General features: G+C 38.9%; 1 protein-coding gene across 16 annotated transcripts in view; it reads left to right on the top strand.

Moving 5' to 3' along the window:
• DMD (dystrophin) overlaps positions 1-25,403 on the top strand; it is a 1,193,355-nt gene that overhangs the window by 1,128,549 nt on the left and 39,403 nt on the right. For all 16 annotated transcript variants that reach the window (XM_054050408.1, XM_054050369.1, XM_054050393.1 and 13 more), the window contains 5 exons: positions 4,193-4,394; positions 7,274-7,359; positions 9,882-10,039; positions 19,287-19,453; positions 21,445-21,556. In XM_054050408.1, coding sequence (XP_053906383.1) covers positions 4,193-4,394; positions 7,274-7,359; positions 9,882-10,039; positions 19,287-19,453; positions 21,445-21,556 — 725 coding nt within the window. The remainder of the gene's footprint in view (positions 1-4,192; positions 4,395-7,273; positions 7,360-9,881; positions 10,040-19,286; positions 19,454-21,444; positions 21,557-25,403) is intronic.

The following is a 25,403-nucleotide window of genomic DNA, read 5'->3' as shown; positions in this document are numbered from 1 at the left end:
GAATTGTAATTATGCATTGAAGTCAGTTCATCTCTTGAGGTTACATTTAGGTAGATTTTCTGAGAATGGATGTTTTCAGAGACATGCAGTGGTGCTTACACTGATTACTTTAGCACATTCTTCATACTTGTATCTAAGGAGAAGTATTTAAGGAATTTGGTTAGCAGTCTTTGTTCTCACAAATATTTTTGCTTGGAGACACCATCGTTGTATTTGTGTATCCTGTGATTTCAATGTCGCTTGTGAACTTGGTTTAATTAGATTTTTTTTTAAAAAAAAAAAAACAACTCATTACAAAATTATTTTTCTGCAGTTTGGCACTAGTAGAAACAGAGCATAGTTCAGGGTTTCAGGGTTCTTACACACAGCCAAAAATCCCTAAATTCCACCTGCAGTAGGTGCTGCTTTTAGCTCTTACTTTTTATTTTGGTTTTAAAACTGGAAGATTTTAAATATGTGTGTATATATATTGTTTTCTGCAAACTTTATGAAAAACAGAGCAGTGTTGTGTGCTGAGGAGCATTTTAAAGATGTGTGCACAATACAGAGCCTGCAGAAGCGGAATAATAATAAGCGGAACTTATTCCTCAGTGTCAAGAATAGAAGCACTTTTAAAAATGAACTCTTCTTAGACTTACTGCTTTTCAAGGGAGACTAGCCCAGACTAGGACTGGGAATAGCCTCAAGCTGCGCCCAGGGAAGTTCACATTGGTCACTTGGAAAGAGTTCTTCACCGAAAGGGTTATCAGGCACTGGAAGAGGCTGCCCAGGGAGGTGATTGAGTCGCCGTCCCTGGAGGTGTTTGAAAGATGGGTAGATGAAGTGCTTAGGGATACGATTTAGTAGAGGACAGGTACAATTGGACTTGATGACCTCAAAGGTTTTTTGCGACCTAGTGAATCTATGATTCAGTTTGTAAATCAGCCCAATGAACATTAGAACACTAGGACATTAAAGCTAAGGAATACTATAGAATATGATAATCATTAACAAAAAAAAATACCTGTGTATTGTGTTACCTTAGGAGAATCTACTGTGTGGCTGTATCATCCCAACCTTCAAAATTATTGTGGGCATGCCAGGTGTAACTATTGCAATGTTTTTTTAAAAAATATATGGTTTCCTTTGATAATCACATCAAAGCGTGTTGACTTTCTTGTTCTGCTACTTTAAAAAAAATCTGATCTTCAAGGGCAAACCACATCTGAACATTTTGATGTCAGTAAAATGAGATATATTCACAAACTTTTCTTGGAGATGCAGCAAAAGAAAATATTCAGGAACTTCTGTTAAGGTTCTTTTTTCTTTTGATTTTATACAGGCTAGGTTAAATATATTTTTTAATGTATCAGCCAACAGTGACAGGTTATGGAGGAGACGATCTTGCATTCTGAGAACACCGTTGATACTTTTTATCACCAGCCATATGTTGAGTTTTCCCCAGTTCAGTAAGTGACCTCCACAGCATTGTTTCTCCTGCTTGTTGTCACTTTTGTCCTCCAGTGGGTTAGTTATTCCAGATCATCTTTTATAATTTTCCTGCAATCCAGCCACAGGTTGGTGTCTAGTTACAAACATCCTAATGTTTTTTCTCTTGCCTTAGAGGCCAAAGAACTATTTGTATAGATGACTTAGACTTCAGAATAAGCTAGAAGCCATTGCTCATACAGATTTTAGAGTCAGTTTTGGACTTCTAAATAGAAAAGAACAAGAGTGACAAAGAACTCACAACAAGTTCAAAGCATAAAGTGCTATGGTTTATTTCAATTAAAGCTTTGCAAATCACTGAATGGCTGTGAATACACAACTCTTAAATACATATCTAACTGTGGGGCTTGTCTTTTGAAAGTGTCATTTATGGGGCCTCCATATGTGCTTTAAGAAAAGAAATACACAAATCCTGGTCCTGGTAGAGGACACCCCCCTACACACATTTCTTTAATCTTGGTGGGAAAGATGCTGGAGGAGCTTAATGTGGCAAAGGCCAGAGCCACTTTTCTTCCCATAAAAAGAAGTTCCCTAAAGCAGAGTGTGATGGCAAGCACTTCTTGCTTGTTATAAGATGAACATGTGTTATTAACTTCAAGATAGAACAGGAGGTTGATGAAGAGCAAGGTGAAAGGCATTGCAGAAATCGCTGCTTATTAGTGGGAAAAGCTTTCACAAAGTGGAATGACCCATGTTTAGCCATAGCTGCGTATATAATTAAGCTGCCACTCAGAGGCTTGAGGAGTTCATTTAATTACAGTTGATTCATAGTCTCAAAAAAACTGACAGTTCAGCCTAACACTCTAGTTAAAGGTGTTTTGAAGGCAGTGCTCTGTTTCCAATTTGACTAATAAATTATTAGAAAAAAGCATCTTTCTGAGACTTACTAATGGGTCTGATAAATATGTTTTTGTGGGGTATAACACTGACCTTAGAATAGCTATGTTTTCTATGCTAGTAGGTTAAACATAGTAATCCAAAAGGTTCTCTTTAAATAAATATCTATATGCTGATTTTAAAAAAGTAAAATTCCATTAAAACTCTGCACAAAACCACAGATTCAAACTTAAATTTCTTGACATAACAATGGGGATAGCATTCCAAGCTTCTCTTATTCACTCTAGCACTGAGTGTGTCAGGCTTACAGGATGAAATTTTTAAAGTGCTTAAGGGATTTAGTAGCAGAAGTCTCTATTGATTTCCAATGGAATTTATACTCCTGAAATTCTTTTGGCAATTATGAAATCCCAGTTTACTGTCCATGCAGCATTACCAGGCAGCCCTGTGTGCAGCTAAAGTATTTTTCATTTCCACTAGGACATCAAAGTGTCAGCCTTCATCCTTGATAAAATAGGATACTGAAGTGTGAATCTGGCCAATGTGCCCTTAAGGTGGATGTATTTCTTAAAAAATTCCTGTATGGGGTTTTGCATTTAGCATCTGCACATTTTTTTTTTTTTTACGTCACTGAGAGATGTTGCTTACCAAAACTCAGTAAAGCAGATTTTTATGCCGATGAGAGAAAAAACGGTTTGTGGAGTTGGGTCGGTTCACTTCCCAATTTTGTGATGAATTTCCTGGGTGATTTTGGGCAGTTAACTTTGGGTCAGATCCTACTCCTCTTAGTCATGTTGAAACATGCTGCACTTTGTGACTGCTGGTGTATGAGCAGGGCTAGCAGCATCTGGGCTGAAATATCCCCACTGTTCACACCCTGAAAATTCTCTGCAAGTAATTGCAAAGAGTTTCATATGTCATCAGGAAGATCTGTGTCAATAGCCTCATTTTTCTGATTTCATTCGTTCTTATTCCTGGTTTACTTTGTAAACCAACATCTCACAACTCTCTAATTTGCTGTCCCCCAAAGTGTGATGCTGCTGTTGATATTGATGTATGCAGAGATGAAGAGTTGAGAAAGGGAAATTCTATTTTGCCTTGGACATAGAAATTTCTAAATGCAACTGACTTAAATTGGAACAAAAATCAAGTCTTTAAATGACCATGACAAAAAACTCTGTCAACTATGTTGACTGCTAAGTTTAGATGTATCTTACTCCGTAAAATCATAGTCATATTTATAAATGTAAATGCTCTGCAGAATTAAAAATGGATATATTTCACTAATATTGAAATAGTGCATTTAATGTTTCTGGATTCTTTTTCCTGTTCTCACGAGAGGAACATTAGATGGAGAGGTTAATCCCAGTTCATTTGTGATTTGTTTGCTTATTCCTTGTGGAGTTTTGTTTGGTTAAGATTACTCGACTTCTGTAAGAAATGGAGGGCATGTTTCAGGAAAGCTGCTGACGTGTACTATATTTAGAGCATGTTTGGTGAATGGAGTAGTCAAATATTAGCCTATCTGCAGAAACATAACACATATAATTTTTACTTACATAGTAATTAATGTGCAATAGTTCCATGGGGTCCAATAACATAGTAGATACTTCACAGCTAAAAATGAAACAGATTTCACTTCTATAAACACTGCTCTCTAAGACCACAGTTGAATAAACAGTGCACCTGTAGGAGTCTTGAAACCAATCTCACACGTGACTTTCAGAGGATGTAAAATGTCCTCTGGCCAAGAATGTAAGCCAAACAAATTGTTCTGTTTACTTTTTGGGTATGCATAATACTACCACCATTCCTCTTCAATCTTAAGCGTGTTGATTTTTTTTTTTTGTTATTATTATTTTAACAGTGGATCTCCTGAGTCTGTCTGCTGCCTGTGATGCCTTGGACCAGCACAATCTCAAGCAAAATGACCAGCCAATGGATATTCTACAGATCATTAACTGCTTGACCACCATTTACGATCGACTGGAACAAGACCACAATAACCTGGTTAATGTTCCTCTCTGCGTGGACATGTGCCTCAACTGGCTGCTTAATGTCTATGACACGTATGTATGGGTGCTCTGAGCATGGGGGATCAGGAGCTTTCCCAACAGCACAAGGGGAAGGGGAAAAGGGTAACAAGCCATGTACCTCATTATAAAATGAATGACTTGAAACTAAAGGAAAAAAAAAGGTAGTTGAAGTGAAAGTTTAATAAACCTAATGGTTTAATGGCTGCACTTAGAATAAGCCATTATTTTTGTATTTTGCGGATTCAAGGAGCCGGGGCAGGGGGGCGATCAGTGGAAGTCTTTGTTTTTTTAACATTCTTACCAGGCGTGTTCAGCCAGACATGCTTATTACTATGGCAGAATAAACATTTATGTATAGAAATGGAAGGACATGAGTAAATTATTGTATTTCTGTTGACATTTTGAACCGCGTGGAAGTGAAGTGCCGTAACGTTCTTACATCCACCCTTCATTACTATACTGAAGCTTCCACGATCACATGCAAGTAAAAAAGTACAGATTTGTACAGTCTCTTCTTGCAGGATCACCTCTGATAAGCCAGTTGCTTATAACGTCCTCTGCAACACTTGCAATATCCTCTGAAGTGGATTACCCAGATTAAATTATATTTTTGTGTAGAGTGCTGGTAGTAGGGAATCGGGCTATATTCGATTAAGAGCTAGATTTTATTTCTTCATTCTGCTTTGGCTTTCACAGAACTCCGATTGACTTCTGAGTTATTGTCGACTAGGAATAAAATATAAACCAAGACACACAGTTAGCAAAAAACAAAAAAGATGTGCTAGGGATGTTAATCCAAATCAGCTACGTTAGAGGTAAAGAGGGAACTAAAGGTCATTCCACAGTCTGCTCCTAAGCTGGGCTGTCCGGTTTAGATTTGTCGTGTCAAGTGTAGTTCTCTTTACATTGCACCGTGCTGAAAGTACAACATTAGAAATTATAATTGACTGCCTCTGGGCAATTCCCTAGGTATGCTGGGGAACTCTGAATTGCAGGATGCAATGAAACAGAGAAGTGTTCTATGTATGAGGAAAGTTCATAGCTGTTTTGCTGAAGTTCAAGTTTGAATTATGCTGGTAAGAGTGGTGAACCTGGGGTTTACATGTGTTTAGTCTCCATTGTAAACTTAATAGGCGAAGATCAACCAATGCACGTAGTGGTACTGAGACATTTAAGTATATGTACTGAATCTTTACATTTCTTATAATTGAAAACTGTCATTTGTAAAGATATTAATCAAATTCACAGTCAATGACTGGTGTAATTATGGGCACAGTTCTGCAAATCCAGCACGTTTCAGATTTGTTTTAATTGATCAGTCACTCATTCTCATTTGCAGTAGCATGCTAAATTATTGGTTTGACTGGCAAGGAGAGGAGAGTGAACTGAACAACTCATGAGTCGTGCAAGTTTCAATTTAATATGCCTTGCAGGGAAATCATCATTCTGCATTCTTCTCCTGTATAATTTGCATGAGCCTGGTATTCATCAGCAGGGGTTTCTCAGGGCACAGATGATAATTAATTTCGAAAAGATTTGAGGGAGAGGAGAAAGAGGAGTGGAGTGTGGAAAGCAGAGGTAAACAACAAATGCTTATTCATGGTGAAAAATGCAGGATTCTTCAGTAAAGATTACAAATACTAAACACAGCTTTGTCTGCTGGTTTCTGTCTGCGCCTTTTTTGGGTTTGCAGAGGAGGGTTTGCAGAGGAGACATGGGTAAATGAGCACCGCTGGCTCCTACAATGCTTTTGTATGATTAAAAGGACAACATGTACCTTTGCCAAATAGTGCAGTCTAATGCATAACTATGCCATGCTTGTACATGATTTATCTTTTTTATCCAGTGGTGTTCTTACTGATGACACTTCAAAATTGTTGATAAGGCTCTGCTTCAAAGATGTGCTGTTTAGGCATTAGTTTCCTATGATGTGTATGTCTTTGTTTGCAATAGATGTTATATATTTGAAATGATGTCAGAAATAAAAGTCTTGGGGGAAGCCAGCAACTGGAAGTAAATTGAGCCAAAGCAGATGACTGAGAGAAGATGTGAATGTTTGTCATTGTGTTGCCTGCAGCGCAGAGGAGGATATTCTTACTACAGTCATATTAAGCAAAAGTAACAGCATGGACATGTGACAAGGCAGAGGAGTAAGTGTGAGGGGAAGGCTGACCAGAGGCAGTACGTGGACTGATCTGGAGGTATACCAGCCCCTTGGCAATGTGCAGGACAGGTTTGAGTGCTGCAAGGAGGAGCACAGAAACTGTGCCATCTTGTTAATGGCATAGCTGGGCAGCCTGTCTGCCTTCTTGTGATTTCTAGCCAAGTTTCGTCATTCACCTGAATGTCTTACCAGTGTCTCCATCACTTCACGCTGCTGGCGGAAGCTGCTGTTACATGCCTGGCTCCTTCTCAAACAAGTCAGGACAGGGCTAACAGACAGTAAGCAAGGACTTTCTAAAAGCAACTGCTACATTGTATTTCTAATTAAAGCAAAATTATGTTGTCTTTGGCAGAATGGGTGGCTTTCTGTTCTGTCAGGAACCTCATCTCCTCTGAGAATAGCCGCAGTTCATAGAGAAGCCTTTCAAATAAGTGTAGGGTAAAGAATCTTTTATCATGAAAGAGGAGGTGAGTAATTATTTCCTAACGAGACCATTTCTGTTTCAACTAATAAAATGGCACATTCCAATTCAACTATGCCTGTGGAGCCACAACGCCTGTGGAGCCACAACCATATTATATATTTTGTTTCCAGCTTATCTAATAAAAGGGCCAACATATCCTGTGCAACATGGTTCTGTGTGGGACTCCATTTGTGACAACTACGGTGCTGTGGTGAACTTCATTATAGCAAACATATTACGACATGAATGGATCATATTAGCAGCCAATGTTTCTTTTTTCATTAGGGGTCGAACAGGAAGAATCCGTGTCTTATCTTTCAAAACCGGTGTTGTATCCCTTTGTAAAGCACACCTGGAAGATAAATATAGATGTAAGTAAATGTAATTCTTATCGTTTTAAGTTACGTTTATGTTCTGGTTTTATTCCTCTTGTTTATTGCATAAACATTTAAGTAGCACACAGGTAGTTCAGATGCAAAGTGTGTTAATTTGCTCCACCTGTTCAGTTTTTTGCCCAGTATGGTCTTAGGTAGTTTAGCATGATGGGCCCCAAACCTTTTTTGAGTGTGCACCTGCAATCAATGTGTATTTATTTATAAACTATATACATGTACTACTGTACTAATATATTATGTACATTATAAAACATAAACAAAATAGAAATTAAAAAAGACTGAGGTAAAGATGAAATAAGTGCTTATTTTTTTTGTTTAACATTATTAACAGAACAAAAAAAATATTTTCTTAGCACAACCCAGTGGATTATCTTACTCACCCCTGTGGTGGATCACCCCCTGCCTTGGACACCACTGATTTAGCAGACCTCCAAATACAAAAATGCACGTTTGTAGGACATCTTGCATTATAGCACTTTAAAATGTATTATCTTTCTAAAATGTTTTCCACAATGTGGTCAGGATCTTATGATGTACTTTATGCCTAAATACAGTTGCTATCTTTAAATAAATATTAAAGGTATGCAAATATTGTATATTTTAGTAGACCAAATCTGGAAATAATTGAAAAAATTCCATTTGAAGTTTTAGTTTTATCTTATAAATGAATCAGTTCATTAGTGAGGCTAAGGTCCAGAATAGATTTACTGATAAGAGTAGTTCTCAAGAGTAGCTTTCTAGTAAAATCAACTGGTATCACTCACTCATGCATTTTAAAAAAACACTAAAGAAATAACCTCTAGGATTTGACCCATTAACAAAGTAGTTCTTCATCAGATGTTATTATTCTATTCTTCTACTACTGAAAGTCGAAGGATGCTGAAGGGTTCTGACAACAGCCTCTGTGCATGACTATGCATAACTGGATCAGATTTTAGGACAATCCTTATGAATGTTACAGTTCAAAACTCTGGGTGTTTCATGTGGATGTTGTGAAAAAGTTTTCAGAAAATTATTCAATACAGATATTTTTCAAAACAATGTTTAATTGAGGATCATTGAAGTTATGTATATTATAGTCTTCTGCCGTGTGTGTGCACGGTAATGCATAACCTCCCTTTTTAAAGTTGTGGAAAATTTAATGGTTTAATGATAAGGAAGTTGAAAGCTGAACAGTTCGTGAAAGGAAGGAATTGTCTCTCCCAGACTGTAGTATGGCTTCACCCGTCCATGCTGAAGTCACAGTGCAATTGCTATTAGTATTGCTGCAAGTTTGCAAGGAGTCGCACGCCTTAATTTTTTTTCCTCTCATTTATGCAGTGGAACAGAGGTGATTGTGCTAGAGCACAAGTCTTGAAGGTTGCAGAGGTGATGGGAGGATTTATCCCAAAATTATTTATTATAAAACTAGACTTGGCAAGAGTGAAATTCATGTAGTTAAAGAACAATCCTTTCTCTATACATTCCTTTATTCCTGTGGAAAAAAACCAGATGTCAAAGCAGCACTAGGAAAGTTCTCTTGATCACTGCTGAAGCATCTTTATATTCGTATCCCTGGTGTTGGTTGAAATATTAAGGTGATTCAAAAAACAGGGCATTATCTTATTATAGCCATCTATCGCTGTCTTCAAAAAAGAGAATTATTCAGTTAGTTTATTGTCAACAGGGGTACTACCAAATAAATATTTCAGTTAATGCTAACCTGATTTTTCTTATTATTATGGACTCTAAAACCTCCTCAATGTACATGTAGTACAATTAATTCCCACCAAATTAAATTCAGTTAACAAAGGGATAATAACTCTGTCCTGTAAGGATTCTTTTCTAGAATGATGCTGTAACAGAACATGGCTTCAGGTGACAGTTCACTTCAGAAGTGAAAACTTAATATGCTATTAACATTCCTGGTGGATGGCAGGATCTGTTGTACTGTAATGTTTTTCTTTCGTTTTAGAAATACTTTCGGATTAAAAGATTATGACTTACTGAAGTTAGGGAGCTCTTGTTTTTCGGGTCAGCTCATCTGAAATGGGTTCTCTGAGTTGGATATTGGTTGCTAAGACTTGAAAATATGCTGTATGTTGCACAAGATTTTTTTTTAATGTTAAACAATATTTTAAAAATTATTTATAATTTTTATTTATATATTTATATATATATTTATATTGTTGTGGCTCAAAGTTCTTGCTGTTTAGTTGGCTCTGTTATACAATTACCGCTCCTGTTATCAGTAATGCCACAGGTGCTGTGTTATAATGGCCTTTCTTCCCACATAGAAGTCAATAATGCTATTAAAAATTATCACTAGACTGCTTATTTAACAGAAAAAAACCAGTTTTTATGGGAAGAGAAGCTGCCAAACTGGAGATGCGTTTGTGTTCACGTCTGCCAGGGCTGTTGACTACACTTGTGAGCTTTTGGAACAATGCAAACTTCTGTACTATTTGCCATATCCTAGTTGTGATGCCTTAGCATGGGTGTCCTTTTCCTTTCTCCAGACCTATTCAAGCAAGTCGCAAGCTCCACTGGCTTCTGTGACCAGCGCAGGCTGGGGCTCCTGCTGCATGACTCCATCCAGATTCCTCGGCAGCTGGGGGAAGTGGCCTCCTTTGGAGGCAGCAATATCGAGCCAAGTGTCAGAAGCTGCTTCCAGTTTGTAAGTTCATGTTTACTTGCTGTTAATTTTATGATTTGTATTTTATGTCAAGGTAGCTGATCCATTCTGAAGAGAACTGAAAATCTGGAAGAAGGATTAGGATACTGAGGGTTATTTAATGGTGACTGACATTCATTGGCATATTAAACTGTTCCTTTGACAAGGGTATTTGAAGAAGCTCATTTCTCTGGCCATGTGAAAGAAGCCATGATTATGGTGTTGTTCAGACAGCAAATGATTGTCATAAATGCTTGTATTGTAACTGAACCCTGCAAACCATTTTAAATCTTTGTTACAGCAGCTTGGGGTTTTACAATTTTCTGTTGCCAGGAGTAGATCACCATTTTTTGCTGCCATGAAGGTGAACAGCAATGGTTAATCTAAATTTGGGGATTGTACATACTGGGGACGGCCAGGTGCCCAAGGGAGTGTCTGCCCCCAGTGCTATCTAGGGGCCAGGATTGCTGGATGAGTTCCTTCCACTTCTTGAATGGATAATGTCAGTTTTCTTTAAAGAGTATAAAGCATGCCTGTTCTGTCCGCTGAGGAATGCATGGCAAAATGGAGGCTCATTTTCAAACTTGTGAATTATTTAATCTGAGGAGCAAGAGAGTTAAGGAGAATTATTCATCCTTATCCTAACCACTAGCAGAATGCACAAGATGAAGACAGCTGCTTAATGAAAAGGTAGAGGAGGGGAGGTAATGTATGGTCTGTGATTAACTCTCAATGTGTCTTCTGCATTACAATGGAAGAAACACTTTTTTTTCCCCTGTCCTTGGGGGATTTTTTGTTTGGCTGGGGGTGGGGAGAGTTGTTTGCTTTTTTGCCTGCTGCTCAATTTTCATTATGTAGTAGTTGCAGTTCTGTAGTAAGCAAAACACAGCAAGTTTTTTGTCAATGAATATCAATGCTTGGAAGTAAGACTTTCTACCCACAGTGTTTATTGAAAGAATCTAATTCTAAAATCATCACAAACTTCAGTTGTGATGAAACGTCTGCTTTCTATATTTTTTAAACTTCTTGTAACAGATTAATTCTACAGGATTCACATTTTCCCATTTCCATCATTCATGTCTTGACCTTTTATGTTTCTAATCTGTATTTGACGACATTTCCAAATTAATGTTTTATAGGGCCATATGCTAGGGGGATAACCCATGCAAATAAACTGAACATAGTAACTTTGATAGCTTGGTTAGACCCTGTTATGGCTTTCAAGTCTCAAGTTAGACATGGGCTTTGAAGTGGCACCAGCACAAAATGATGCTGCAGCAAATCCGTGGTCAAAAGCTGATTTGTGCAAATGATCTTCCTCAGAAATTAGGACTCACTGGATCCTATCATTTTCCCAAGTGAATGATAAGAGTGTTTAGAGCAGTGTTGAAAAAATGATAAGGAAATTGACCTCTGAATCTGACCTTTTTTTTTTTTCTTTGTGGGAAGAGGCCTGACATTGTGTATATTTATAGTACAAAAAAAATTCGTAGTGATGGAATACATAAAATCAGTTTTTATAAAATAGGAAGACTTTGGAGTAATGTTAATATGAAAAAAATGACTAAGCGAGCTTGTCATTACAAATGAAGACATGCTGGTGAGCTGAATGTTGTACTGCATCCAGCTGCTGGCATTTCTAGAAACAGCTTGAGCACAGCTAGGCATAACCTTTGACATGTTCGTAAATCAGAACATCAGAAAACCTGAGGTTTTCTTTTCTTACCTGCACTGAAAAATATGTTTTCTTCTTATCTGCAGTAAGAGGAATTTCATCTTCTCTTTTTTCCTACAGGTGAAGCCTCATTTTAACTTGCAGAGAGGGAGGGTGGTTTCTGACCTGTGTTGCAGCAGAACAGATGATCTTCTAAGAGAACCAGAAAGGGCGAGAGAAGCTCAGCCAAGGACAGCGAATACAAAAATAGGGGGAAGGAGATCTCAGGGGTGGAGCAGAAATTGGAGAGTAGAGAGAGCCCTGTTGGAGAGGAGGGAGAAAGGAACGAAGGAATGGAAAGATAAGGGCCACCCTTAGAGAACTTGGTACGAACCGTAGTAGGAATAACAGCAATGAAGGAAACAGAAAGGTGGGTAAGATGAGGCAGGATGAAAAGGAACAGTCAGGAATTGAGGTAGGGGAGGAAATCCGGTCCAGGAAAAAGGAAGGAGTACAGAGAGATCCTCTTGGGATAAAATTGTTGTGCATGAGGGGAAGGAGGGATCTCGGGCTGGCAGGGCTGCACAGAAGTGCTGGTTGCGGGGGCAGAGCAAGGAGCAGCCTGGGAAACAGAGCTGCTGGAGGAGCTGGATGGCTTCTGACAGCCTCCTTTTGCTGAAGTGAGAATAATTCAGTTTTTAAAAATAATGTGGAGATTCATAGTTCACATTACTGTGTGGAAACTAAATTAAGTCTTTCTTTGTATGCTCACAGTGAGCAATGTTTTTCCTTTAGTCTGTCTTTCTTTCTTTCTTTCTTTCTCTTTCTTTCTTTCTTTCTCTCTTTCTTTCTTTCTCTCTTTCACTCTCTCTTTCTTTCTCTCTTTCTCTCTGTCTTTCTCTCTTTCGTTCTTTCTTTGTCTCTCTCTCGTTCTCTCCTTCCCTCCTCCTCTCTTTCTCTCTGTCTATCTGTCTGTATATGGTAAGCCAGCAATAAATTGCAGTCATGTAGGAGTTTGCAACAAATGCGTACTTCAGAAATGGTTCTCACAGCCCCCTTAGGTTAGGTGTCCTGGCAACGGCCTTGTCTGTCTGCACAATGGCAGGAAAAAAAGGGGATGTTTACTGTTACTGGTGGTAACAGGGGAAATCTCTCCTGCTTTTCAGTTTGAAGCTGAGACCTTGGGAATGAGGGTTAGGGCGGAGAGCTTCCCATCCTGGCTGTTGGCAGCATCAGCCTGCCGGCTGCCCACTCCTGAGGGACATGTTCCCTCAGCACGGGCTGCTGCTGCTACTGCCATGTGACTTTTCATCCCCCTGGACCAGACTCTTCTTTTCTATAGTTTTCTTCATGCACTGAAAGGTGTTATAGGACTCATCTTTTGTACCTGGTTAGGTGGCTGTAATTTCTTGGACGAGCTGGATCAATGGGCCAAGGCCAACTGTATGGAGTTCAACAAGACTAAGTGTTGGGTCCTGCACTTTGATCACAACAACCCCATGCAAAGTCACCAGCTTGGGGATGAGAAGCTGGGTAACTGCCCATCAGAGAAAGCCTGGGGGTGTTGGTGAAAAGCTGTCTGAACAAGAGTCAGCAGTGTGCCCAGGTGGCCAAGAAGGCCAACAGCATGCTGACTTGTATCAGAAGTAGTGTGGCAAGCAGGAGTGGGAGAGTGATGGTCCCTTGTACTTGATGCTGGTGAGATCACACCTCAAATACGTGTTGGGTTCTGGGTCCCTCGCTACAAGAGAGACACTGAGGCACTGGAGTGTGTCCAAAGAAGGGCAATGAAGCTGGTGAAGAGTCTGGAGCACAAGTCTTACAAGAAGCGGCTGAGGGTAGTGGAGGTGTTTAGTCTGGAGAAGAGGAGACTGAGGGAAGACCTTACCACTCTCTAAAACTACCTGAGAGGAGGTTGTAGGGAGGTGGGTCTTTTCTGCCAGATAACAAACGATACAACCAGAGGAAATGGCCTCTGTTGCACTAGGGTAAGCTTAGATTGGATATTAGCAAAATTTTCTTCACCAAAAAGTTATTGGAACAGTCTGCCCAGTGAAGTTGTTGAGTCACCATCCCTGGAAGTATTTAAAGAGGTGTAGGTGTAGTGCTTAGGGACGTGGTTTGGTGGTGGAGTTGGCAATGCTACATTATGGCTTGGGCTTGATGGTCTTAAAGGTCTTTTCCAACCTAAACAGTTCTATGATTCTGTGATTATGCTTTGAGATTATTTTTTTTTTTAAATATTTTTAAGTGAGAGCTTAATCTAATGACCATTTGAAGACTTTATCGTTCTGCCTGGGCTCAGACTGCATCAAAGCAATCTGTAGATCCATGAAAAATTGAGTGAATTCAGTATTACTGCAGTGTTGAAGCACTTTCCTTTTAGATCTGTGATGGGTACGTTTTTTAAGTAAACAGGATAGGAAGTTGTTATGGACTGAAGGACATGGATAGTGTGTTTTAATCACAGTGGAAAATTATTAATATGCTTTCCTTGTATGGTATAAATAGGACCTAGGAATTCACATAACTGCCTGAATTACTGTGACACTGAGACATTTAAGAAATGTGATGCAAAAACAAAGTGCAGCTGGGATGAAAATGTCTCTTGCTATTTCTTAGTAAAATTTTGAAGATTTGGATCTCTGTTATAAACTGCTTTAAGTATGCTTTTATCTGAGGGTGTACTTGAAGCAGAGTACTTGATGTGAAAAACTGGTACAGATGATGCTGAGTAGTAAGATATATACAGTTAATTTCATATCTGTATTCTATACCTTCTTGTTTGATTTCACAAAGGAAAATATTTTAATATTCAGGCAACGTTGGCCTGTTTTTTACAACCATTTAACTCTGTCCAAATCTAGTGTAACTACTTAGAGAAATAAAAGCAAAAATAGAGGCCTGTTAGTCCTTCTGGGTGGAGTTTGGGTGTTGCAAATCCTGGGCCAGGACCCTGATAGTAACTTTGGCCATTAATGCGGTGATTTGAATTGATTTGACACTTACTTTGTGAGAGGTAGTTCAGGTTTGGGGGGTTTTTTGAACATTTATGAAATATCAGTGCTGTGTACAATTAACTTTATGTAGTTATACAGAAGTCTATGAGAAAATTAACATACAAATGTAGTGTTACTGTTGAAGGACTAGATCTCTTTTGAGAGATCCAGGCAGTCCTTATTTCTATTCATAGGCTATTTCTTCTGCTTTTGGCTCTGGCGGAGGAGAGCTGGCCTAAGGGAACTAGCAAATCCTTCCTCAAGCTGCTATGCTATAAATGTCATAAAACAGCAATTCTGGGTTTATTTCAACAGGATTTTGTGAGTCTCTGTCTAAGTTTGGGAGGCACTCTTGAAAAGTCCTACAAGTGAATTGCTTTAAAAAGTTATTTTTACACGATTTAATGTATGAGGGATGGGGAGACGGAAGATGGTGTTTTTCAAGTGTGGATGATATAAAACGTACACTGGTTCACTTCTGGGTTCTTTTTTTGTTCTATTACTCTTTACCAGAACACTAAACCTTGACTGGAGAAGTCAGTGCAATCGAGTATAATGCAAGACTGTCCAAGTAGTGATCTTAAACAATTGCTTCAAGAATAAAGGCATATTTAAGCACTTTGTATCACCCAAAATTACCTTTATAATAATACTTCCTTGACCAGGAAACAGCACTTGTCTTGGAAACAATAAATTCCTTACTTGTGTTTTATTACCGGCTCGCAATGGGGAGGACACAAACATATTGCAGAAACCACTCAAGACTGGAAAACAAGGTTCATCAGGGTTTGGTCTAACTCCAGAGAGACAGGGCTACTGTTCATGGTTTGCTCTGCGTTCTTAATCTTTGACAAGTTTTAAGAATGCCGTTCCTCAGCTTGGTTTGTCCAAAATAATATTTACCTAGATTAACGTAAAGGTTTCCATCCCCGATAAAAAACACAGTTAAATTAACTTATTTCCAATTAAATTCCTACACCGAACATAAACAGATTATAGTTCAGCACAATGTTATCAGAAATTTGTGCTACATTGTCTGTCTGACTCCATCCAAAAATATATCACATAGTTCATGTAAAATCACAACTGTATTTTGGAGCATGTTTCATATAATGGATAGATAAAGTTAATGCAGCATAGAATATTTTTTTAACTGCTAACTGGAAGAAGAGGGGGGGAAAAAAAAGACAAAATTCAACTTCCAAGTATTGCATAAAGATGCTAGCACCACCCAACTTCCTAGTCCTCCATTGTTTCTGCAAAATAAATACTGAAAAACAGATGTCTGGAACATAATGAATTTGAATGTCCCCCCTAACAAATTGTTACTTGTAAGCTGGAAAGAGCTTTATGAATTTTGCTTTATGTTTCGCTCTGTTATTACCATAAAAATTGGGAGTTGCACAGAAAAGCATTCAAGAGAAGAACCATTAATATTCTTTACAACTTGATCTTGTTGGTTCAGATATGAACTGCATGAATTCAGACTTTTTCCCTTATGTAAAATCTTCAGCTGCTGCCTTTACTGGATTTAGAGATTATTAAAAAAAAAAAAAATCGTAATAGCAGCTGACGGAACAGTCGAGAACCGTCTGTCCTATACTGTCTGACCCTGACCAGCTTTTCTCCACATGGCTTTAAATCTTCATGTAATATAATTCAGAACCAGTTCTGATACATTTTAATGTACCTAATCTCTCTGAGCACAGGTTTCGTACAGCGAGCGTGCACAGCTCTGGGTAGGCAGCTATTGGGACTGCTGGCAATCGACAGTGACTGCAAAATTAAAATAGATCTTTGGATGCTATGGAAAGTCTTTCATTGCCACAACATTTTCTCTGCAAATTTAAAGCAGCTACGAGTGGAGAGCAGCGCTTTGAGCAGCTCATTCTTATTCTGACTGCAGCTTGCACTGCAGCATTTCCCTACACTTCATGTTTTTCTATTACAAATGGCATATTAAAATGATCATCTTAAATTTTTTTTGAGGCTTAGAGGACCTCTGTACAGAAAGTGTTGTGTGCTAGGCAGGGTAATGGTTTGCCGGTGTAGTTCCTGGCTGATGCTGGCTCACTGAGTGAGCCATAGAAAGTTGCTCCCTAGCCCCTTTACTGCCCTGGCTGCTAGCTGAAAAATAGACACACAAATTATCACATTATATAAACATGCCTTTCTTTTAAGAGGGTTCTAGAATTAGTTTAATTCTAGAAGAAGAAGGCACTGTCCACTATTCTGAACAAGTTCTGTTGCCAGTGTCGACTGGACTTCAATGTGTTTTTTATTTTCTCTCTTTTTTTATTTGGGAGGAGGTTCCTAAATTCTGTAGCTACAAGAAAAAAAATAAGAGAGTAAGATTTAATGCAGAAGTCTTCGGAAATATTTCAGGGGTGGGAGGTGGGGGGGAATATTCCATTTCATATAAGGCCTGTAGTGAATGTTAATTGTGAAAGACTTGGTCTGAATTACTGTGGATATGTTGTGATTTGATGGTTTTATCCCAAATGTACAAAAAGGATGTGTATGGTTGTAGTAGAAAAGCATAGACATGGATACTAAATGCAGTCATAGGAGTCCTTAGATGATTTCCCAAACTAGCATCTCAAGGAGAAAGCCCTGACCAAAAGATCTCCTTTTTTTCTAATTAATCAAAGTATTGCAGCAGCATTTTAAGTCAAATGCAGTAGATATTCTGGGTGTGGGGTTTTTTTCCACATATTTCCTATGGCCCCGGGGTTCTGTCTAGGAGACTTTGCATTTTCCTTAGTCTTCAAGTATTGATCAGTTAATTTGTTTGTCAAGATTATAAACAATGTTAGCTCTTAAAAAAACCCACTGCACACACAGAAACAAAACCCACACAACTAATTGGTTTACCCTATAGCATTCCCTCCTTTAGATCAGTTGTGATATTTTTTCCTCCAAATTTGTTGCTAGCATTTTTAGTTGAATAAGGTTTTAGCTAGGTCATACGAAACTCAGATTTCATGAGGAACTAGAAAAGTAGATGAGAGCAAGCATAAAAAAAACCCAGCACTTCAATACGCTATTCATCTTGGTCCATGTACATGATACATTAATGCTTATTATTTATTTAAATGCTTCAAATAGGTTTGGAACCACAAAGGAAGACAGTCTGCCTTGTGAAGTTTGAAATATAAAAGACTGGCCCGCAGAGGGCTGTCTTTGAAAGCCCAGAGAAGAAGGAAAACAGTGAATTTAAATATATTCATCCATAAATATGCTGTTTCAGTTGGGTAGCATGGAAGGAAATGTCTCAAGGAATTAGAATTAGCATATAGTGATAGTCTAGAGAAATGGAGCGGGGTGGTATCCCACTTCAGCTCTTGGGCTGTTCCCTGTGTGGACCTGTCCTTGTCCCTCTCATTCTTCTTGCCAAAGCCCTTCACTGTTTCCACCTGATCCATCACCTTGCTTTCAGCACTGAAACCAGCTCCCAGGTTCTCAGATAACCAGTTTTGTGCTGGCTCTGCACTAAACTGTATGCCAGAGAGATGTTCCCTGTAAACATCGACTCGGTCACTTCATTGTTTTCCTTAAAATCCCTTTTGATGCATTTTGCCTTTATTCTGCGGTGTTCTTTGCAGTGGGCTAGCCTGTCAGTAAGGTGAAACCTCTACCTATGTAGGTAGATCACTCTTGTCCCCTGTTGCCTTGCTTTTCTTGTCTCTTTGCTGTTTCTTGTTCTGGACTGTAGGTGCTGCCAGGTAGGGAAGCAACATCATTTTTTGGTGCATGCATAGTGCCTGCTGCAACAGGATTCAGCTCTGTGACTGAGCTGTCTCGAGCTTATTGTAAAACAGCTACCTGAAATTATCATGCTGTTTGGAGTGTGATGGAAAGGCAGCAAAGAACCGAGGTTGCCAGGAAGTTTTCATAGCCTCTTCTGCTGTTGACAAAGAGGCACAAGTGCAAGGTAGTGGAATATGAAGCTAAATCAGTTGTATGGTGTGGGACAAAACTGTATTGTGTTTGCAGGCAATGATGGGAAATCTAGCGATTGTATGGTGGGAAGAAGAATTTAGTGACATTTAAGGAAGCAAAGAGGTTACATGTTCAACAACAAGCTTGAGAAGGGAGTTGAATTAATTCCTTATATGCACATTTTGAAGAAAGGTCAGTGTGATAATGAGGGGTGTTAGAAAGGAATTTCAGCCAAAAGAGGTGCAATTTTTAAGGCTTGGGTAATAGAAGCTGCTTTTAAAATAGGTGAGAAACAGTGCTATGCTGGCTCACTTAAGAGAGACTGGAAACGTGAGATCAGGCATCAAAGGTGATCCTGTAAGTGGATGATTTTCTCTGTGACAGAATACATGATAGTGCTGTCTATTGTAATAGAGAATAAGAGAATGAAAGATTTGAAACGTTAATAATAGTGTTCAATTCCTGGCTTGAAGTCAGGATCCTGGAGATTTTGTTTCATTTATTTTTATGAATGGCTGGACTGAGGGAAAAGCTGGAGTGTACTTAGGGAACAGATACAGAGTAGGCAGAACACAAACGGCTTGAACTGTTAATTAGCTGGTAGTAGACAGATCACTTGTGCTCAGCCCCTGTCTTTCTTTCTCCTGTGTTACAGGCCAACAACAAACCAGAGATCGAAGCAGCCCTCTTTCTGGACTGGATGAGGCTGGAACCACAGTCCATGGTGTGGCTGCCTGTCCTGCACAGGGTGGCGGCTGCTGAGACCGCCAAGCACCAAGCAAAGTGTAACATCTGCAAGGAGTGCCCGATTATTGGATTCAGGTACAAACTCACTCTCTTTCTGCCATGTGTACTACCGCTTGGTGGATTAAGAGCTTTGCTTGTTTCCAGGCAAATCACGTGCTTCGCTTTATGCATATTGCTCAAGGACAAAATAATTGTGGCAGGGCACGTGGGAGATTGACATCTACAATGATGCAAGAGTTGAAGAGAACAAAAACTCATCTAATAGTTAAAATATGACCTATACTTCCATGTCTCAGTCAAAGGTAGTGGTAGATTGCACAGCTAACACAATTTGCTTTCCATTCAGTCTGCCTTATACATGCAGTTGTATTTCCTGAATTGGATCCTAATGACTTGCTTTCTGTCATAGTAAAAAGCGAGAAAGTGCCTTGAAAATTCACAGACATGTAAAGCTACATGTGCGTTTTTCAGAGAAAGAATGTAGTTGGTGGAACATTAACCTGGAGTGGGGGAAATGTTGCTGGTCTGTTTAAACATCTGGACCAACACCATGGTTACTATGGCAATGAATAAGTCACTGTTTTGTAGAATGGCTGTGTGTTGGTATGCCTGTTAAGAATCCACTTAACAGCTAAGTAAATACTCACTTTCAATTATGCCTAGACTTGTTTTATCACTTGGCTTTGCAATAGCTGTTTTGTAAGGTTTCTGTCCTTTTTATGCAGTCTTCTTTTACCATTAGCATTTCTCCTTTGGAGGTATGGTGTTGTTTACAAAGAGCTTTCTGTAATTTTGTTTCAAAAACCCATATAGACAACAACAGCAAGCAGTACCAAGTAGAAAAGCCATCATTTTGCTCTAACCATGGAGAGCATGCAGTGTGGCAGTGCTTTCTCCTATGCCATTTCAGAGGCAGTAATAAATAAGCCAAATAATAAAGGTATTGCTTTGTTTTAAATTAGAGTTTTTATTCCATGACTTTGTTCCTCTAATCATCTAAAATCTTTTCCTTCTAATTTTATTCCTCTTAAATATCTTAACTGGGAAATTATAAACATTACCGAGGAAGAGCTAGGGATGGGATGTGAGTAGTTCAACACATCTACAAAGTCTAATTTTCCTGTGCCCAGATACGGTTTAAAAAACTACTGAGTTACTTATACGATTTTGTATGAAGCCAAAGATGAGTGGGTGGAATTGAAAAATGCACTTGGAAAATCAAAGGATGACAAGTGAATGGATAGTCTGTAGCAAGCATTGAGAACTTGGGAAGTGGACACTGGAGCTCTGTGTTTGCATCTAATTTTACTTGTCTGATCTCATCCATCTCTTACATTTATATAACAAATCTATTATGGTGATAGTAGAATCTGTCTGTTGCAGACTTTTTCTTTGATTTTGCAAGTCATGAGAATCCTGTGCACACACTTGACAAAAAGGTACTGGAAAGCTATTAGAAAACTTAATACTGTGTACCTTGGTACATGTAAAACAATATTCTTTTGAGGTCATTGTGACTGAACTGCTTTGCTTATTTGGAACAAGACAGCCCTTTGTGCTTCTGACTCTTTCAAGCACTTCAGCATAGCAGATACAACTGTTAGCTGCCTCATAGAGCTGATGAGATTAAATAATGGCCCGAATGCGCACTTGGGAGTTTTGCATGGATGGAATACCATACAGGAAAATTGTTTTGCTAGAGGTGACTTGTTAGGGAGGACATTACTTACTTGAATTTACTTCCTCAGGACATTCTGTGATGAAGAGCAAAAGAACTGAAATTAGTATTATAGAAACAAAAAACGTGGTGTCTTTCGCATGTTGAGAGTAATTGTGTAGAAATCTTTGCTGTTCCCATATTAAATTCTTTTTCAAAATTCCAGTTCACTGATAAACGTCTGAGGTGTCAATCCCTGTCTCTCAGTAGCAGAGGTGCATTGCCTGACCTTGCACACCATGTGACATTTTCAGGAGTAGAACTTACTAACACAGAAAACTTGACAAGCTGATATGAAGCATTCACATACAAAGCCCTGAAGCTGTGGATTTTTTTCTTTCTCTTTTAGGTACAGAAGTTTAAAGCACTTTAACTATGACATCTGCCAAAGTTGCTTCTTCTCTGGACGTGTTGCAAAAGGTCATAAAATGCACTATCCCATGGTGGAATATTGCACACCAGTAAGTAGCTGTTTTACTGACTCTTTGTCCCTTTTATGTAGAAAGGAAAAACTTCATTTCCCATGTGCAAGGTAGTGGAGCATTTGGGTGGCTTTTCTTTCCCTTCCTATAATTAAATTGCCTTTTATATATTATACATGCCAGCGATTTCTGATGCTTAGTAAAGGATATTCCAATGGTTTGAAGGAATTTGTAGGTCACTGTTTGTAAAGTGCTGTGTCGTAATGTATTGTGTGTTAATGACTCATTCCACGTTCAGTGCCGTAGTTCACTTTATGGATCCTGTAAGAAACCTGCAATCTGTGTAAATACTTGTATCTTAGGTCGCAATGTTTCCTCTGTATCAGTGTCAGATTTTGCTTCCTTTCCTCAGCAAGTTGCCACTCCACTTGTTTTTCCCGCAATGCTATAATTGCATTTTTAAATTCTGTACTATTTAATGATACTTTTGTATTGTATGATCACTTGATGATATGAAATACCAGGGAAGTTCTTAAGAGTAGCAAGTTAGATTTCATTTCTAAAGGCTGGAGGCCAGGATGTTCAATGCAGTGCAATACAGATGTGCTTCATTGATGATGTGGTATCCTCACCCTGCTTTTACAGCCCTCAAGAAGATAGTTTTTGCATAAACATTTCTTTGATGCCAGACAGCTGGCAAAGGAAATTCCATGTTACTCTCAGTGTGCTCCTTTTTCTTTTCGCCACTAATGACCAGGGCAGAGTGGTTGTCCTTCTGTGATGCAGCATGACTGAGCTTTCAGCTGCCTTTGCTAGTGTTGGTGGTGTTCTTGAAGCACTGCACTGTCTGGTTATTATTATTATATGATGAGATGGACTCTAGTTTTGTTCTTCCATCTGCTGGTCAGGTATAGGTTGTGGAAATATAGTATCAAAATTATACCTCCGTGGGCTAGGTTCATAAAATTTTATCAATGATCTTTACAGCTTCATCCAGACAAAAAGCCATGTCCAAAATGAAGTAAAGACTCTCAGCTTTTCTTAGGAGCTTAGGAAAGAGAAAAATTTATTCCCCTAAAATACTACAGTAAGAAAAACCCACTATTTTTGTTAGTTTTAACTTATATTTATTTACATTATCTATCAACTTCTAGTATAGCATTTAAATGGCAGAATTTAATCTGAATCTCTGCAAGCCTAACTAATGGATGTTTGCTAGCTTTTTCTTGGTATTTATTGGCTGCTGTTTTTTGGCATTGTCCCCCAGGGGTTGAGGTTAGTGGAAAGGGCAATTTGCCTGAACTGCTGCACAAGTCAGAAGGAAATGCTGGCGCTGCCTGGGCAGGTCTAAACAGACTTCTTCATTGCAGGCATTCCTAGAGCAGACTGTCACGATGTGAGTTGTAGGCAGAGTGACCGACCACGTTAGAGCATTCCTTCTAGCTACAGCTGAATACCTCCTTGCTGAATTGGCTGTGGTTTTGCTTTGCAGTTTGCCACTCTTTATTATTGCTAATAAGCAGCATAGGTGATTTGTGAGTGGTGCACAGAGTGCATAAGCCAACATCTTACTACTGTTTTCTTAACCGGTTTGTAAGATGTATTTTGATGAGAGAGTAATGAAAAAGGATTGTGAGACACTCCCATAACCTACAGACACATGGGGTCCAGCAGGTTTCTGCTCTCTGAAAATACAGATTACTGACAGGCAAACATGACAGCACAAAAAAAAAACTTGCAGTGGCATCCAGATTACTGGATCAGAATAAAGAACCATTCACAGCCAGTACATTTTTTTTTTTGAATCCTGAACTCCAGCAGCCCGTGCTAATGTGCTCTGCCTGCCTGCAACAGCAGCCAGTTGAATTAGAGAAGGATTAACTCAGGGGGTGGGTAGGGAGGGAGGGAAAAGTGAATGTGACGCACAGCAAGCCCTGATTTTTTTTGTGTTGTTGCTATTGAAAAAATAAACCCAAGTACTGTGTGACTGAACAAGACATCCACTGAAGCTATCATGTCTAGTATGTAACTGTTTTCAAATGAATGAAAAGGGGTTGCAGAGCACTTTTTCCTCTTCCTCCAGACAATTCTCTCATCTTAAAATGCATTTTGTCAGACAGAAGACACGTGATACCTTCTTTGATATATCTTTGCAGCCTCTGGATGAGCACAAATGAAGCATTTTGATATTTGTATTCCCCCTCCCTCTTACTTTCATGAAATTTTGCAGCACTGCAGTCTTTAACTCTGGTTAAGGGACATTTGAGAACCTATGTTAAATATCTGAGGGATGTTATAACTTTTCCTGTCCTGCAAAAGGTTGAGGTAGAATAAGGGCAAGGCTGTTCACTAATTTTCATTTAGGCAGAAAAACTACAGCAGTTATTCCTGAAAGCAACACAGCTGGATTTATTGCTCAAAGAAAGGTCACTGTTTCAACTTCTCGACTGGGATATAAATGTAGGATAATTTTTCTGTTTGGGTTTAATAAACAGTGACACACCAGCATAAAACCCACCTTGTTAGAAGGAAGCATGTCAAACTGAGGTACCTTTCTGCAGCTAATGTTTACAGTCAGGGCTGAGGTCTGGGGTGGGGGTTTGGCAAGGCACTTGCTTTTACCAAACTGGAAAAAGTCAGATGGTGGTAAAGTTCTCCTTATGTTGTGAAGTTGTTTTGGTTTTGGAATAATTTTTGGAACATGCTTGGCCCAGCTGCCTATGTATTGCTTTGATTTAAGAGAGCTGGGATGCTATAACTCCGTTGTCTCTTCCTTGTAAAGCAGAAAAAAAAATGTTTTAGGAGATTTTACTCTGAAAATCATGTGGAATAAAACATCGGCGAAATAAATCAAAAGTTTGGCTGAAAATAGCCTGAGTCTATCGTCTTGTCCACGTAATAATCACATTTTCTTTGCCTTTCTTGTGCTCCTTGAACTTTTTCAAAATGGAAATTGGATTGTATGAAGGGTACCTGGTGCTTCTAGTTGTCACTGGAAGATATATTGCCTTCTTGGGATTCTTGTGCTGCCAACTAGATTGGGATGTTTCTGTGCAAACACACCCTTTTACTGTTTCATTGTCATGCAGAAGTTTCAGGGAAGCAAAGAGGGTGGTCAAAGCAAAGAATATTTTATTGTTAATCATGCCTGAAAACACTTAATCCAAACTATAGTCAAATGCAATGGAAAGTGTTCACAACATTGAAAACAGACAAAGCATCAATAAATGGTTATATATGGCGCAGGTGAACAAACTGAACAGAAAACTGCACTTAATCCATTTATACTGAGAATAAATATTTAAAGTTTATCTCTGTTCCCAGCTGATGTGCTCTGTGTGCTTTCCTGATGCCTGCCTCTTCTAGCAGATGTTGCAGAGGGAATTCCCTTCTGCTGAAGCATGCGAGGCTACCTGAGTAAATCCCCTTTCCAGAGTCCTCTGGGTGGTCTGGGCACACTTAATCCCTCGCTTCCCTGAAATGTCTTTACTTCTGATTTATTGAGGAAATGGTACTTAATGTTGTTGAGCATATCTCAGCTTCTTGAAAATATGAATGCTGTCATACTGAATTGTAGGTTCTGCCATGTCACTTCTCTGTCACTCGTTGCTCATGCCAAATTTTCCTGCCAGACAGACTGACCAAAAAGGGAACCAAAATCTTTCCAGCTTTACATGAATCTCGTAAATGTCGTCCGTATGGAGATAGTGTTTGTCCCATTTGTTAATGTATTTCAGTCTTTCTGTAGATTGGTTTTAGGGCATGCTCAATTTTTCTACCCAGGCAATCATTAAAAACATATACATCTGTGTTTCAGTAGCTCTGTGAAAGTTGGCTTGACTGATAGGTCCCAGCATCTCCTTCCTCTCTAAACAGAAGGCATAGA

This window comes from Cuculus canorus, chromosome 1 (genome assembly GCF_017976375.1).
Source record: "Cuculus canorus isolate bCucCan1 chromosome 1, bCucCan1.pri, whole genome shotgun sequence".
NCBI lineage: Eukaryota > Metazoa > Chordata > Aves > Cuculiformes > Cuculidae > Cuculus > Cuculus canorus.
This window is presented reverse-complemented; position numbering and strand designations above follow the sequence as displayed.